This window comes from Epargyreus clarus, unplaced genomic scaffold, assembly GCF_041222505.1.
Source record: "Epargyreus clarus isolate Ecla_fem2 unplaced genomic scaffold, WU_Ecla_fem_2.2 ptg000001l, whole genome shotgun sequence".
In the NCBI taxonomy this organism is placed as follows: Eukaryota; Metazoa; Arthropoda; class Insecta; order Lepidoptera; family Hesperiidae; genus Epargyreus; species Epargyreus clarus.
In genome coordinates, this window is record NW_027332209.1 from 3,803,810 (window position 1) to 3,820,894 (window position 17,085).

The 17,085-nt window shown below is 34.2% G+C and overlaps 2 protein-coding genes across 2 annotated transcripts in view; one reads left to right on the forward strand and one right to left on the reverse strand.

The window, feature by feature from the left end:
- Nucleotides 1–7,216: 7,216 nt before the first annotated feature.
- boi (brother of ihog) overlaps nt 7,217–17,085 on the reverse strand; it is an 86,365-nt gene continuing 76,496 nt past the window's right edge. Inside the window, exons 15-16 of the mRNA XM_073074162.1 lie at nt 9,336–9,427; nt 7,217–8,068 (exon numbers count right to left, since the gene is read on the reverse strand). Coding sequence (XP_072930263.1) covers nt 7,958–8,068; nt 9,336–9,427 — 203 coding nt within the window. The 3' untranslated portion in view covers nt 7,217–7,957. The remainder of the gene's footprint in view (nt 8,069–9,335; nt 9,428–17,085) is intronic.
- On the forward strand, nt 9,628–10,998 carry LOC140757722 (uncharacterized). Its single transcript, XM_073093606.1, has 2 exons — nt 9,628–9,907; nt 10,352–10,998. Exons 1-2 carry the CDS (start codon nt 9,712–9,714, stop codon nt 10,996–10,998), a joined length of 843 nt encoding a protein of 280 aa, XP_072949707.1. The 5' UTR covers nt 9,628–9,711.

Here is a 17,085-nt window from a genome sequence, read left to right on the forward strand (position 1 = left end):
ATAGTAAATTACTGCTTCCGCCCATGCACATTCATAATCAACTCTAAATAAGATTAGATTTCTACCCGAGGTTGGCCATAGATGCATGGCCCCGAAGACAAAATTGAAACGCCTCGTAAAGTTACGTCACACCACACCCAGATCACCGCAGCGCTTAACATTTGTTTTTTTTTATAATATAAGAGTAGCAGACGAGCATGCAGTCCACCTGATGGTAAGTGGCTACTGCCGCCCATGGACATCTGTAATCAACCCCAGATAGGATTAGACATTCCTACTTGAGGTCGGCCACAGATGCGCCGCTACCCCTGAGGACTAAGCTGGAACGCCTCGGAAAAGTCTGTCTCCCTTACCACACCCTTCAAACCGGAACACAGCAGCGCTTAACACTGCTGTTATTAGGTAGAAATAGGTGTGGCGGTGGTGCCGCCGGAGTCGAACCACAAAGGGTTCTATCACCTTCAAACATGACCGTTATTAGGCAGACAAAGGTTTGGTGGTAGTGCCTCCAGAGTACCTCAGAGTGCCTCAGAGGTACAACCAAACCGTTCAAAACCGAACCAAAATTAGCTTTAAAATATCTTACAATTGTTTCATACATTCGTAAACTCTGTTAGTACTAACACGACATTTAACAGAACAGTTAACCATCTGAACCGTCGGACGTGAAATTACTCTTCTGTGTTGAACCAAGACATTCGCTATTGACATTCGGCTCGATAAAGCGTTAAATAGGAACGGAACTTTAGAACGGAAAAGGGGAATTGCTATTACGGAATACGTAACTACTATTACATAATAATATACATAATATAACTCAAAGGTGACTGACTGACATAGTGATCTATCAACGCACAGCCCAAACCACTGGACGGATCGGGCTGATATTTAGCATGGAGGTAGATGTTATGACGTAGGCATCCGCTAAGAAAGGATTTTGATCAATTCTACCCCCAAGGGGATAAAATAGGGGATGAAAATATAACTTCGTCACGCGAGCGAAGCCGCGGGCAAAAGCTCGTAATAATTAAAATCCTAGGGTACGTCTGTGAATTAAAATAAGCAAAATCAATGGCATGTGCTTATTTGCGATGACATAAGTAGGTAGGTACTTATTAAACCGTATTTATTTAAATTATATAGATAATGACAGCACAGCTTTACTTAAACCATACTACCTATTGCTAAAACCTATAAAAATTTATGACATATAAAAATATATTCATAATACATTTTTTTACACCACAATTCATTTTTGCAATACAACACCAAACATTGCCCTATTTAAAAATTATAGTAAACAGAACTATTTTCTTACGCTTTTCGGGCACCATTATTTACGCATACCGTTAAATAATTAGGTTAATAATATAATAACAGAATCACACGTTCTACGTCAGTAATTTCGCAAATATACTCGTATATTTCGAACCTAAAGCCATTAGACGTTACATCGCATGTCAATTAAGTCCTTTTGTATCGCTTTCACACGACCAAACATAATAGGAGCTAGCCGAGAAGTAATTAGGCAGTTGGGCGGCAATCAGTAGCGGCTCGCAGTAAATAATGGACTTGCCGCGCAGAGCGATCGTGTGGTGACGTCACCACACTCTCGTTCATTAGCCAAAGATACGCTGTTTCACACTTTCCTTCACAATAGCTGTTTGTATTGAAAATAAATGTTTATTACGATGATACGGTAATATTAAACGGTACATAAACTTTCGGGTTCTATTATTATTAAATTAAATATAGATTTTTTTTTATGTTTATGTTTTTGTCTACTTACTTTTCATGGGTACGATACAGGAATGCTATTCTAGGATAATCGTAAGTATAATTGTGGAAAACGTTCATAAAAAATATGTATCAAATATTTTTCTTACTCTACCTTTGTCTGACTCTACCTTTACTTAATTAAAAAAATACATTATCAAACATAATGCTGCATTATTCAATAGTTGATATAGTTTCAAGCCACTTTCATCAAATAAATATAATAGCATTAAGTAATTTATAAGCCCAAACAAAAATATCCATAGGATGTATATTAGGCATGTGTAATTGTGTAATTACTATGTGTACTAGCGTGAATAAAACTATGTTTGTTGTATTTAAAATTAAACTTAATATTTATAATCATTATAATTTTAATTCCCTTTAAAATACATTGCTTACGCTTAAGTGGCATAAATACGATATATTTTATCAACAGCTAAACCCTACAACTACTATTCAACAATAGATACAAACTATTAACAATCGCCTTTCGCAATTCTCATATTGCGGTTCATTCAACTATCGAGTAAATCCGCCAATGGACATAATCGATGCGCCAATTAGCGAACTACTCTCCGTGATCAAGAAGGCTTACAGTAAGCTCGGGATAGCTTGTGAATTTATGCAGCAAATACCAATAAGCCTTAGTGGCTTGGGTTAAAAATACCGTAATCGGTTACCTAATATGTGGAAATTATTTAAACATTTATTAAAATAGCATGTAGTTCACCAGGTCACTGCGGCATATGGTCATCCATAACCATATAAACAAGGAATGCTGCCTGAAACTGTCTACAGATCGGTTTTTACTCCTAAGACCTAAGGCCTCATATTATTTAAGTGAAACGGCATCCACACCCCTTCATTGCAACACAAGCACTAGATATAGGTCTAACGGTGGTATTTCCTCGGTCAACCCGTATTGGATACAACGCCTTTCAAAACCAAAACAAAAAATGCTTTATAAGAGTCCTTTGTAATTAAAAGATGTGATTGGGCTAACTTAACATTCTTTTAATGTCCCACTGCTGAATATCCTTACAATTGAGGGCTAGAAAGCATCTACTTTTTCTGTTGGAGTGAGTCACAAGCAAGTACATGAATCACTTATAACACTATATCTACTAGTTTCTTATACGACTTAGACGAACATTCTGGAAAATGGAAAGGTTTTCTGAAAAATCATCCCCTAAAAGAACTAAATAGGAGATAAAAGTTTGTTACTAGTAAAAAGCCGAGTGTTAGCAACGCTTCAGAAAAAAACTATTTTCTATTTTCGTCAAAGCAAATAAGGGCGTGCGTACAGGAGTAAATAGGTTTTTATTTGCTTGTTTGTTTAGTAAGCTGCGGATATTTGAATGCGGTATTTCGACTGTGAAAAAACTGTTTTGTAAATAGAAACAGTTTTACGTGTAGTTTAGTAATTCGTTGCGATTATACGATAAACTTAATGCCAGATTTGAAAGCACATTATAAAAATAAAATTTTAACATTTAGGTAGGTATTCGGAAAAAATTTATGCGAAAATGGTGACTTTTGTATACTGTAAGTTTTTTACATTGAAATATGTAAACAAACACTCATAAATATTACTTAAATTCAGCAAATAACATTATTACGGTAAATATAAAAAATAAGAATTAATCCTGTTTATGCTGGCTTTTTTATAATAGCTGCTTATAATCGTTTATGTCGTTTTACGAATAAACACTCATGATATAAAGGTGTTGTCGCAGGCTTAATTTTTAAAACGTCGCGCAGAAAAATAAATGCTATTTCTTAGTTTGTGAATAACCATATTTATGTATGTACACGTTTATTAATTACCTTTTCAGTCTAAAGATGTCTGTAACTCAACCTAGATAGCACTTCATAAACAAACCATTTTCTACATTGGCTAATGTAGAATAACAACGCAATTTGTTAAAGATTGTTATCAACCAGCCTTAAGAACATTTAAGAGTGAATTTAAAGCTTTTTTAGCTAATTTTGGTTAAATAACCCGATATTACAAACTACACTTTAGTACAATTTTCTCTAACAGGCAGTCACTGAAATAAGTAAAAATTCCTTGAAAGAAATGGTCCTCCAATTTCTCTGAAATTTTGCCGCTGCCTAAAAAAAAAAAAAAAAAATATGAGCGCTTGACTAAGTTTATGTATGTCCTCGCCACAAATCAAAAACTAGAATACTCTACAATAGAGTAAAGAATATAAATAAAACTTAGTATTCTACAAGCATATTAGCGTAGCTCGTAAAAGCTAATCTGCGAATAAAGCGCCGCGTCCAGCGACTCCGGACGGTCGCGCCGCGCCGTTTGTTACGCAACGCAGCGAGAATTTTTCAGCAGTTTTTTACTAAAAGTAACACGAAAAATACGTTTTGTTTTAGAAAAAATACGTGCTGGTGTTTTTAGAAAAATATATTGACCTGGGCAAGTGGTTAAATAGTGGAAAAAACTCTTTGGGTAATCTATCGATGAGGGCCTAAAAATATTTAAAGCGGTTCACAATATTTTAATGTTCAATAAAATATCCAATCGCTATAAAAGTGATTAAGATAGTAGGTACTACGGTTTGTTCTTAACAATCATCCATTGGTTAATTAATTTTACACATTACCAACAGTTTTCTCCTTAAGAAAATTGTAGAATTCAGAGCCCTAATGTTTCGTAAAATAGCAAAACCGCTAACACTATGAAATGCTGAAAGCCTCTAAATTAGATAGATAAATTAATTATTTAAGCACTACTCACTGTTCAATTTAATTAACTTACGTTACTTAACTTTTATTTATCAAACATTAACCGAATAGAATTATAACACAATGTTACGATAATAATAAAACAACATATTTTAATTAAATTGTATTTTATTGCATCAGAATTTAAATTACTTGTTACAAGCAAACCAATTAACATTTAAAAGTATTCTCATTTTTATCGCAGTTTACGCCAACATCACAATGCTTGCTTTCAATTACGAAGTGCACTTTACATACAAATTGTTTTCACACTTCAGTTATACAGGAATACACCAATATTTTATTCCCGGTAATACTTCGAAGATAGTAACTATATAATAGTGTTATATATTCATGGGTTATAAACATTAAAATTTTACATCAGATGAACTTCACACACATTTCATTCCTCTTCTATTATTACTAGAAAGATTCTAGGTACCTATGGAAATTAGGTACCTTCGTACAAATTATATACAAGACGTATACGTATATGAACAATGCAAATCGATACTAGATCTATACTAGATTTTAGTCTCTAGTCACACTACAGATTTACAAAATTTCTCATGATAAGAAGGTTTCGGACATACCATACCACACTGGATAAATGTGTGCAGGCTAAATATACCTTTGAAATAAGTAAACATAGTCATAAGGTATATTTTAAACACTATTGATATAATTGACCGACTCTGCAATAAAAGCAGTAATATATACCAAACTAAGTGGTGAGCTATGGTCATAAACCTTCTTATCTAGGAGATTTACAGTACTAGCAGTGGGCCTGTGAGACTTTAGTTTTACAGTCGCACTATTAAAATCAATAATTCTTATTCGTGATGATGATTCTGTACCCTTAGTATGAGTTTTTAAGTTTCCACAAAAATGACTGTTTTTTGTATTAGTTTACGTATTTTCCATATATTACCAATCAGTTCCGATAGAGTCCGCTAGGGGCGCTGATTGGAAATGTATGGGCAAATACGTAAATAAATACAAAAACAGACAATTTTGTAAACGTAAAAACTCATACTAAGGGTACAAATTACCAGTGTTATTCGTTATCGTAACATATACAATACCGTTTATTATGAACAAGTTTAAAATTAAAAAGTATTCTATAAATGCGTGAGTTCTTCACAACCTCAGAAAAGTTACATTCCTATATTTTCGTATTAAAACATAAAATAATAAGCCAAATTATGTTTTCTTAATTGTAAAAACGACTTAATATTAAAGTTAAATTAGGTTAATAATTACAGATTTTTTTAAGTACATTGCCCAATTCTTGTTCAAACTTTGAAATTACAACGTTAATGTTGCCAGTCTTTTCATTAATAAATTATAGTACAGTATCTTATACGCTAAACTATTTAGTATCCTTAAATATTCTTATTCTGAGCATAAATTATTTTGTTTATAGTAAATTATATTTTGTTCAATATGCATATTAATAATTGTATTATTTTTATATATGTTGTGTTGACATCGATTTAAATCGTTACATATGTCCTATCATAATAACTTTTAAATGTCTTATAGCGATGTAAAAAGCGTCAATCTCCCAATTTTTCAATAATGTATTTTACTCAAAGGTTTTTTCTGACTGACAAATTAATAAAAAGTGTAACAAAATACCACACAGGCAAAAATGATAGAGACAATGCTTTGCTAATCGTCCCGATTGTATTTTTTTAAAACCTGATTATGTATTATTATGTACCGTTTCCTACAAAGGGAGCATCAACAATAATTATTATTACTTAAGACTTTTTAGTATAAATAACCGCTATTTCTACCAAAACCAGGTCGTAATTCTTTAAAGACATATCTAACGATATAATTATGTTGATAAAATATTTTATTTCTTAAATTAAAGTATTAATTAAGTTTACACCCTATAACTAAGTTCAGATCATAACATCAAGTAATAAGCGTTATCTAAATAAATACCAAGTTCTATTTTGTCTTTCAAGTTATCTTACAGAACTTAAGACAAAAAATTAACATAACAACTACATTGATTAAAATAAAACAATTTCGATTTAAATATTTACAATAAGGTTAAAGCTTCGTTTATGTCTACAGACATTGGACGTGGCAAACACGGGCCGTGGCAGACAAAATAATATTTTTATATACAATATTATTGTAAACAATTCCTGTTACGATAAATATAAATACATATTGTATAGGGAAATTTTATATGTGTCTGCCACGACCCGTGTCTGACACGTTCAATGTCTGTAGATATAAACGATACTTAGAAAGTCATTTGAGATAAAATTAAATGCAAAAGTAATCTCTAACTTAAGTCTCGTACCCAATCGTTTTATTATCGTTTAATCAAACATTAAACTTTTTTTTTTTTTTTTTTTTTTATAATATATGAGTAGCAGACGAGCATGCAGTCCACCTGATGGTAAGTGGCTACTGCCGCCCATGGACATCTGTAATCAACCCCAGATAGGATAAGATATTCCTACCTGAGGTCGGCCACAGATGCGCCGCTACCCCTCAGGACTAAGCTGGAACGCCTCGGAAAAGTCTGTCTCCCTTACCACACCCTTCAAACCGGAACACAGCAGCGCCTAACACTGCTGTTATTAGGCAGAAATAGGTGTGGCGGTGTTGCCGCCGGAGTCGAACCACAAAGGGTTCTACCACCTTTAAAAACCTTCTACGCACTAAAAACTATGCACTTATTTTCAAAACGGAACCCTATTTTAATAAATAAAATTTTGTACTGTCAGTCCGTGCACTTAAATATGGCGATGTAGTCGTTATCACATATGCGTTGAAACTACCATATATGAGTGGTAGGATATAAGATGTGGCAACACTGTCACACATCGTACGGTAATGTACATAGATTTTGTACATTACCGTATGTGGGACAGTGTGGCAAACATGAAGTCCAGTCCTTTGATACATTCTTGAGTTTGATTTAATAGTAATGTCAAAAGGCATTCAATTGTAAATAAAAACGGCCTTAGTAGTGTACAAAAAAAGGTCGTAAATATTTTAGTGGCATCTTCGTCGTTAACGACGATGAAATCACGAAACTCAATCACTAGCAAATATTGATATTTTTTGTCTTCATATTATACGTTGAAAACGTTATGTTGCAGTTAATATACTCCCATCCCTAGACAGGGAAGAAAAGATTTTTTTCCTAACAGAAAGTTCTTCCAAGACTATGTATTGGACACTCTTTTCTTCAAAATTCAGATGCTCCCCTCTATATCTTCCTTTACCAAAGCTATTAGAAGGACATGTAAAGTTGCAGGTTGTTGCAGGTTGCAGCAGGTGCTGCTTCACCGGATGTAGTAGAATGACAAAACCGAGTCACTTAAATTGTCCTCAGTATACACAATAGGGTGTTATAGATCATAATATAGTTCGCCACATACACGGGGTGTGACCGGCGTGTTCACACGTACTGGCGCGCGGGCGCGGGCTTGCGCGGCGGCGCGTCGTCGTCGCCGGCGCCGCCGCAGTTGTTGTTGTGCAGGAACGACATCTCCACGCCCGCGTCGCCGCCCTAAGGGGATAGTAAAATTGACATTATTTTATACTGCGTATAACTTTTAGACAGCGAATAACTGCTAGTTCGCTCTGAATACAGAAATGATCGCAGTCGCAGTCGCCATAGTAAATTGTATGACTACCTGTCGCGACAACTTCAAAGCGGACTGGCAGTTTGGCGCGAACTATACCTTTGTAATAAACAATTTCGCCCGCATATTCCGTTACTCTGAGAGTATAGTACATTTAACATTATTATACGTATGTGGTACAGAATTTGATCTTTAAATATAAAGTAAAGTATAAATGTTGGCCCTGTTGTCTCCAGACCAGTACAAAACGACGAACGGACAGACGAACGGAACAGTCAACCGTTAGGAAATTTAATTTTGCAAATACAAATACAATACATTTATATTTTTACATATTTAATTTCGAAACGTAAATTGTTCATCTTCGACATAGCCAGTCACGGACACCGCACTTACGAGTAGAGGACTCCGGTTGCGTTCGCAATTCTCATACACAGCATGCAAATTGCAACCTATGCCTCGAATGGCCCGAAACCCATCCTATGCTACGATTTATATGTAACGCAATCAACATCAATCTTTTTTCATTATTTAAGGAAATATAAAATGTTGTTTCATTAAATATACAATTAATATACAGTCAGCTGTTAAACTAGTACTTATCTGAAAAAATAAATATACTCTTCAAATCGTGTAATGTAACAACAAATGGGTAATCATGAGGTTGCATAGAAGGCGAGAATATTCCATAGCCTGTGATCTTAGAGCTCCAGTTAATAGAATTTACGATTCGCTCCGCCAAATCCCTTGAGTCCGGTCGCCATAGTTCACGGGATTAATAAGAGTAATCTGCTCGTACTATGATTGTTACATGAGCAATTTCGTAAAGTGAATAGTCTGTACAAAAACTAAAATGACACTATTTGCATGATATCAGAAAATGGAAACATATTTTCTTCTGTTTGACTTTTTATATCAAGTTTAGGGATCTGTAACTTTTTATATTGCTGGAGTAGGCAACGGGCAAGCCGTCCATATGATGGTAAGTGGCTACTGTGGCCCTATACGTAAAATAGACATAGTAATGTAATCAACGATAGTGTAATCAACCTCAGAAAAGATTAGAATCCTACTTAAAATAAGCCACAGATGCCTTCTGGATAGAAACACCTCTGTATCCAGAAAACGCTACCCTTGAAGACAAGTTTGGATTCTTCAACAAATCTGTCATACCACAGTTTTTATACTCACTTCAGCGTGCATAGGGTTGCCAGTAATGGTGATGGGCACCTTCGCAGGGATGTAGCCATTCCCCGCACCACTCTCACCCGGCGCTTTCTCCTCTGGGAACAAATGTATATTGTACTTCACTGCATAGTCTCTTCAATGATAATGTTGACTTGTAGTATACCGCATCCGCCAGCCTTGTGTCACGAGTATTCAGAGCTAAAAACCTCGAATTTAAATCATTTAAAACAATATACAACATACTCATAACGCCCCCTACCGATAAATGTCATTATCGTTTTTCGTGCAGCCTGTGTGGTTTACGTTTAATTGATAAATTAAAAAATAAGTAATTTACTGATAATATATTATCAAATAATCGGAAATATCTAGATTAATAATGTCTAAGAGACGTAGGAGTGATATTAGTAAAGAAGAATTTGACCGGAAAATAAGAAAATATGAAAAAAAGATTTTGAAGATGCGTAACAGGCGGCCATTGCGTTCGCCGACACCAATTGAGGATGTAATACATTTATCATCCAATGAAGAAATGTCAATCTCAAATAATAAGGACGATAAGGAAGAACAAGAAGGTAATTTTACGCTTATGTATTCGTTTTTTCAGGGTATTTTTTGTTTGTTTTGCGTTCTTATTTTGTTTAGTTATTTAGCAAGAAATAAAGCACGATGTTTTTCATGTAGCTAAGCTTGTCACCTATTTAGGCGATCTTGATTAGTTATTATGGTCAGTCAGTAAATAATATTGACAATGGAGCTATTTAGCCCCTCAATGGTTCTTCACCATACCTAATAGGGTATTTACCTATAAGATAAAACGCTACTATTAAGTAGATGCGGTCATTTCTACGGGATATCAAGAATCCATTATTGATAATTAAATAGGGTTTTTTCTTTTTATCCCCTCTGTATTGGGTATTTACCCATATAACAAGACACTACTATTGAGTAGTATACTAAAGATGGATTGATTATGTATATCACCTAAACCAATTATACAGAAGTAATTATAATTACAGAGGAGACCTTGGATCAAGATATAATTAATATTTTGGGTGACGCTCCCGAGGAATGTAAGTTTGGGCCGTCCATTCACAAGGAGTTGGCATCTAGATGGACTGATGTTATAAGGAATGGTTTGGCAAGAGAAACGAGGGCTGCAATAAAGAAGAAATATCTACCTCCACAAAATTGTAGGACAGCTGCCCCAAGGCTTAATTTGGAAGCTCAAGCGGCAGTCACAGATATTGTAGTTAAGAGGGACAAGGCCATAGCCAATAAGCAAGACCAAGTTGGGTGCGCCCTTGCAGCTCTTGCTAAAGTATTTGGAGAAGTTATTAAGAACAAGGAGAATTTGCAAGCAATTAATCTGATCAACGATGCTGGACGCTTGTTATGTGATCACCAATACCAGGAATCCATGACAAGAAGGAACTTTATTTTGCAAAGTTTGGATCAAACAACTAAAGACGCAGTAAAAGAAACAAAGATCGATGAATGGCTTTTCGGTGAAAGCTTTTCTGAAAAATTAAAAGCTGCAAAAGCTATAAAGAAGTCTGGGCTAGAAATAAGTATAAGCAAGGCGAAGAAACCTCAACAACAGACACAACGAAGGTCTTTAAACTTCAAGGGCCCGGTGATAAATCCATCCAGGAGTCAGAGGTAAGGGCGGGCCACAGAAGTATTTCCAGACTTACAAGAATCCTCGTGCTCAGGTACCAATATCACAGAAGGCTCGGGCTCAATCCAAGGCACCTCTGAGGTCAATCCCCAACCGCAATTGACTCAGGTTAGTCATCCTTACTGTGGTCGGTTATTTTATTTTAAAGATCAGTGGGTACGATTAACATCCAACCCTAGAATTTTAAGCTGGATTGACGGCTATAAAATTCCCTTTTTACGGACACCTAAGCAAATTATAGTACCAAGGAATGAGTCATTCTCAGAAAGTGAGGTTTGTAACATAAATAAGTGTTTAAAGAAGCTTCTCATTATTGGTGCCGTAGTTCAGTGTGAGCCATCAGAGGGACAATATTTGTCAAAGATTTTTACAGTTCAAAAACCTGATGGTGGTTGTAGGTTCATATTGAATCTTAAAAGTCTTAATGAATTTGCATATACTGAACATTTTAAACTAGAAGACACTCGCACTCTAATTAAATTATTGTCACCAAATTGTTATATGAGTACTATTGACTTAATGGATGCATATTTTTTAGTACCAATTCATAATGACTTTAGAAAGTTTTTACGTTTTGTTTTTAAAGGAAAATATTATGAATTTAAAGTGCTACCTTTTGGCTTGAACACCGGCCCATATGTTTTTACCAAACTTCTAAAACCTGTAATTCAAGACTTAAGATCAAGAGGTTTTGTCTCCGTTATATATTTAGACGATATTTGGCTTTGTGGCAGATCTTATTTAGAATGTCATAACAATGTGCAAGAGACCATAAAGTTGTTAACAAGTTTAGGATTTATAATTAATTATAAAAAGAGTTCATTGATACCAAAGACAACTGTTAAGTTTCTGGGGTTTTTGATTGACTCGAAAAATTTTTCTATAGCATTGCCACAAGATAAGAGGTTAAAGATTAAAAATACAATACAAGAATTTAATGACTTAAGATATTGTAAAATTAGAGAACTTGCACATTTAACTGGTCTGCTAATCTCAGCATGCCCGGCTATTGATTATGGTTTTTTATATACTAAAGAATTAGAAAGACAAAAGTATTTATATTTGAATAGATTTGATAATAATTATGAGGCGAATATGCCTCTGGTGGACAAACTAAGGGATGATTTTAGTTGGTGGCTGTCACATATTGAGACATCAGTTAATAATATAAGATGTGGTAATTATGCACTCGAAATATTTTCAGACTCATCTCTAACTGGCTGGGGCGCGTCATGTGGTAATGAAAAGGCTGCAGGGTTGTGGAACGAGATTGATAGACAACAAAATATCAATTATTTGGAGTTAAATGCAGCATTTCTTGCATTAAAGGCGTTCACCAATAATCTTCAAAATTGTGAAATTTTATTACGTATTGACAACACTACAGCCATTTCATATATTAACCGCATGGGCGGTGTACAATACCCACATTTAAATTTATTATCAAAACACATATGGAAATATTGTGAGAGCAGGAAATTGTTTGTTTTTGCTTCATACATTAAGTCTTCTCTAAATGTTATTGCTGACAGAGAGTCTAGAAAATTACACGCTGACATTGAATGTGAATTGGGAAATGAATATTTTAATGCAATAGTTTGTTCTTTTGGGGTTCCTCAAATAGATTTATTTGCCAGTCATGCAAATAAGAAATGTGACTTGTATGTTTCTTGGAAATCCGACCCAGATGCTGCTAAGATAGATGCATTTACTTTTTCATGGAAACCATATTATTTTTATGCTTTTCCTCCATTTGTTTTAATAGCAAGGGTGTTGCAAAAAATTATCTCTGAACAGTCGGGGGGAATCTTGGTAGTACCAGACTGGCCAACGCAGCCTTGGTACCCTGTATTTATGAAACTTGTTACTTCAGAAGTGTTGCGTTTTGGTCCTCATGTAAATTTAGTAAAATCTTATTCCAGCAGTCCCCTTTTCTGTCAACGCCTTACCCTGGTTGCCGCGCGCTTGTCCGGGAAGCGTTTTCTCGCCGAGGAATGTCGGACGCTACAATGAACATCATGTTGGCATCTCTGTCTGAAAACACTTTGAAGCAGTACAACTCATATCTGAAACATTGGTTTGAATATTGTGTTAATTTACATATAAATTATTTAGAAGCATCAGTTCCACAGATCTTATCATTCTTGACTAAATTATATGAGAATGGTGCTGTTTACAGCTCTATTAACTGTTGCAGGTCAGCGTTAGCCATTGTTTTAGGTCCTAAGATAAGTAATGATGATAGAGTGACTCGTTTTTTAAGAGGTATGTTTAGGCTTCGCCCACCACATCCCAAGTATGATGTTACCTGGGATACATCCACTGTATTAAGTTTTTTAGCGAATAAAGGAGAAAATGGTACACTTTCCTTAGAAGATCTCTCTAAGAAATTGATTACACTTTTGGCCATTATAACTGCTCACAGAGTTCAAACCTTGTCGTTCATTAAATTATCTTATATACAAAGAACTTCAGAGAAGATATACATTAAAATACCTGATCATATTAAGACATCACGTGTAGGTAGCATACAACCTAGCTTATTATTGCCATTTTTTAATAGTAATCCCAATATTTGTCCGGCAAATGCTTTGTTAAGCTACATAGACAAGACTAGTAAGATTAGAAAATGTGATAATTTGTTTATTGCTTTTAAGAAACCTTATAATGCTGTGACCTCACAGACGCTTAGTCGCTGGATTAAGGCAACTTTGGAAAAAAGTGGTATTGACATATCAATATTCTCAGCGCACAGTACGCGACATGCTGCTACGTCGGCAGCTAAGCGTATGGGGGTCAGCATAGACACCATTAGAAGAACAGCCGGATGGAGCAGTTCTTCTAGAGTGTTTGCTCAATTTTATAACAGAGATGTTATGTCTTCTGAGGATTTTTCTGTTATCTTAAGTTCATGTGATTAATAAATGTCTTCATTAATGTTTAAGCACAAATATTTAGACTGATCTAGGTTTAGTTAGAAACTTGTAATAATTAATAAATGTCTTCATTAATGTTTAAGTACAAATATTTAGACTGATCTAGGTTTAGTTAGAAACTTGTAATAATTTGAATTTAAATGTTAGAATAAAACTTGTTTTGATTTGTTTATTTGCTTGTTATTTTACAAATCTCTAAACATCTACAAGTCAACATTATCATTGAAGAGACTATGCAGTGAAGTACAATTAGAAATTAAACGAACTTACCTAAGTGAAGTTCCATTTCAATTGTACGAACTGCATAGTCTCGAAATGATACTATAACCCACCCACCCATACTTATTTACAATAAGTAATACCCTTAATCATCATGTACCCATGTTGTAAAATAATCAAGCCAAAGAACATGCATCTTGTTTGTTTTTCGGGATCTCTGAACTAAATGACATTTATCGGTAGGGGGCGTTATGAGTATGTTGTATATTGTTTTAAATGATTTAAATTCGAGGTTTTTAGCTCTGAATACTCGTGACACAAGGCTGGCGGATGCGGTATACTACAAGTCAACATTATCATTTCGAGACTATGCAGTTCGTACAATTGAAATGGAACTTCACTTAGGTAAGTTCGTTTAATTTCTAATTATTAGTATCATATAATTAATATGAACAAGAGTAGGTATTATTATATTGTATTTCTTTTTACGATTTTTTTCATCTACCTACGTCACGCGCAAATAAACGCAAAACATAACTTTTAAAAAAGTAATCCCACATGTGTGCAACAATGGTCTTCTAAGAAGTGAATATGGTGAAGATATTGACGTTATAATATCCCATTGATAAATACACCTAATATTTTTTACTTCCACGCTCGAACCATACAGATGTACCTTACAAAATCTTAAGACAAAGTCGATCACAGAAGTGTAACTAATAAAATCTCAGAAGTGTTTCTTTCAAATCAAATCAAATTAAATAACTTTATTGTGGAACATAGGTTTAAAAACATAGGTGTGCATTGGGTAGTTATCCGTCATATTCCGGCCTCATGGGCATACAATATTATTATTTTATATTATACGAGCTTTTGCCCGCAGCTTCGCTCGCGTTACGAAGTAATATTTTCATCCCCTTTTTTATCCTCTTGGGGGTACAATTGATCAAAATCCTTTCTTAGCGGATACCTACGTCATAACATCTACCTGCATGCCAAATTTCAGCCCGATCCATCCAGTGGTTTGGGCTGTGCGTTGATAGATCACTATATCAGTCAGTCACCCATGAGTTTTATATATTTAGATTAATATTATTACAGAAAATTATAACTATTATTAATATTAACATTAAACATTAACGGACCAACTCATTTAAAGTCATTATGTATATTAATTAATCATTTATCAGTATTTTTATCATTCAAAAATTCGTCAATTGTATAATAGCATTTATCTACAAGAAACTTACGAAGTGTATTTTTGACTCTTTATATAAAAAATAATTGTAATTACAAAACATTTACATTAAGAGGCGTTGATTTTAAAGACAAAACAAATTATTTCACCGAGTCCAGCATTAACACGCTCTGTGAAAACACTTCACTTGGAAACACTTAATAAACACTTTTCATAGCGTTAATATAAATCAAGACTATTCGTATCCAACCGCCCGCTAAATACTAAATAGGGATGCAACGAGAAATATATCGAATTTTCGATCGTATAAAACCAAATATCGATATTCATACAGAGTAATTAGTATGTATCAAAAAAACATTTAAGTATCAATTGCCAAAATCTTTTAATTTTTACGTGGTAACAGGACTAGCTCAGCGAAAAAGTCTTCAAAATTTATATTATTTTAACTTTATCGACGACAAAATGTCCTGTACACACATAATAACACGAGAAATTACATTATCTACATCGATATTTTCGGTCATTTTCTAATTCGTTATAAACATCGATATTTTCGGGGCATTGTCTACTTCGATAAGAAATATCGATATTTTCGAAAGTGTTCATCCCTAACACTGAGAATCGTGACCTCATTATTTTCTCAAGCGGTGTCACGCTGTGCTTGTCACTTTGTGTGTATTGAATATAGACTAGATATCTAATTAGACTCCTAACGCAGCACACGTACTTTCAGTAATTAAATCGACTTGATCTTATGTAAAGCGACGCCTACGAATATTATTTACTTACTGTATCACATAAGTCTTATGTAATGCGACATGGCAAATATAGTATAGGTCTCACGATATTTCAAAGCATATAGAAATACGTAGGTATGTAGGTATAAATATAAGCTTGATATAAACTTGAATAAGTTTAGATGTTTATTTCTAAGATATATTATTTTCCATTTGAAGATAATTACAAATACTTATAAGTAAATAGGTTAAATACTTAAGAGTACACTAACATCCTTAGGAGAAAAGTCATCTAATTATTGTTTGATTTATTTAATTTGTGCCTACCAAAAGTACTAAATTTCACAATTATTATTTAGAAAAAATGAACGAACATTGGTAGGCAATAATTTATTGAGTAAAATTGTTTATTCGTAATGGACATAAGTCTGTCTGATCAAGGATCAAACTCGGACCCTTTCGCACAACAGGTAGATAGATCTTTCATTATTTATAACATAAATATTTATAAATTCAATTCTACTTATCGAAAAGTATGTAAATCGCATGATTTACATACTTTTCAATGATAAAGGAATGAAATGAAACTCAGCATCTAAATAAACTTGAAGCAACTTTAAATGCGTAATCAAGATTTATCCCCGTCTCGTCTATTCCTACTGGAGTTAAAGAAGCATCGTGACCCATTTCTACTAGAGTCGACACTGTATTAAATATTTTCTGAACACATTTAGAGTAAATAAATTTCTACGTTTTTTTAAAGAATTCTAGCTTCTATCCTTTGACTGTGCTACCAGCGCTATGGTTAAATCTCATCGCAGATGCCTTTCATATTAAATAGTGCATTTTTCATGAAAATTCCTGTTAGATCGCTGCGACTCATACACATCTGTAACCGAACCGAAAGCTTGGAGTCTTAAGATCCACCGCAAAGAAATTGCTGTCCTCGAAATAAATGGAATTCAAATATGCCCTTGCC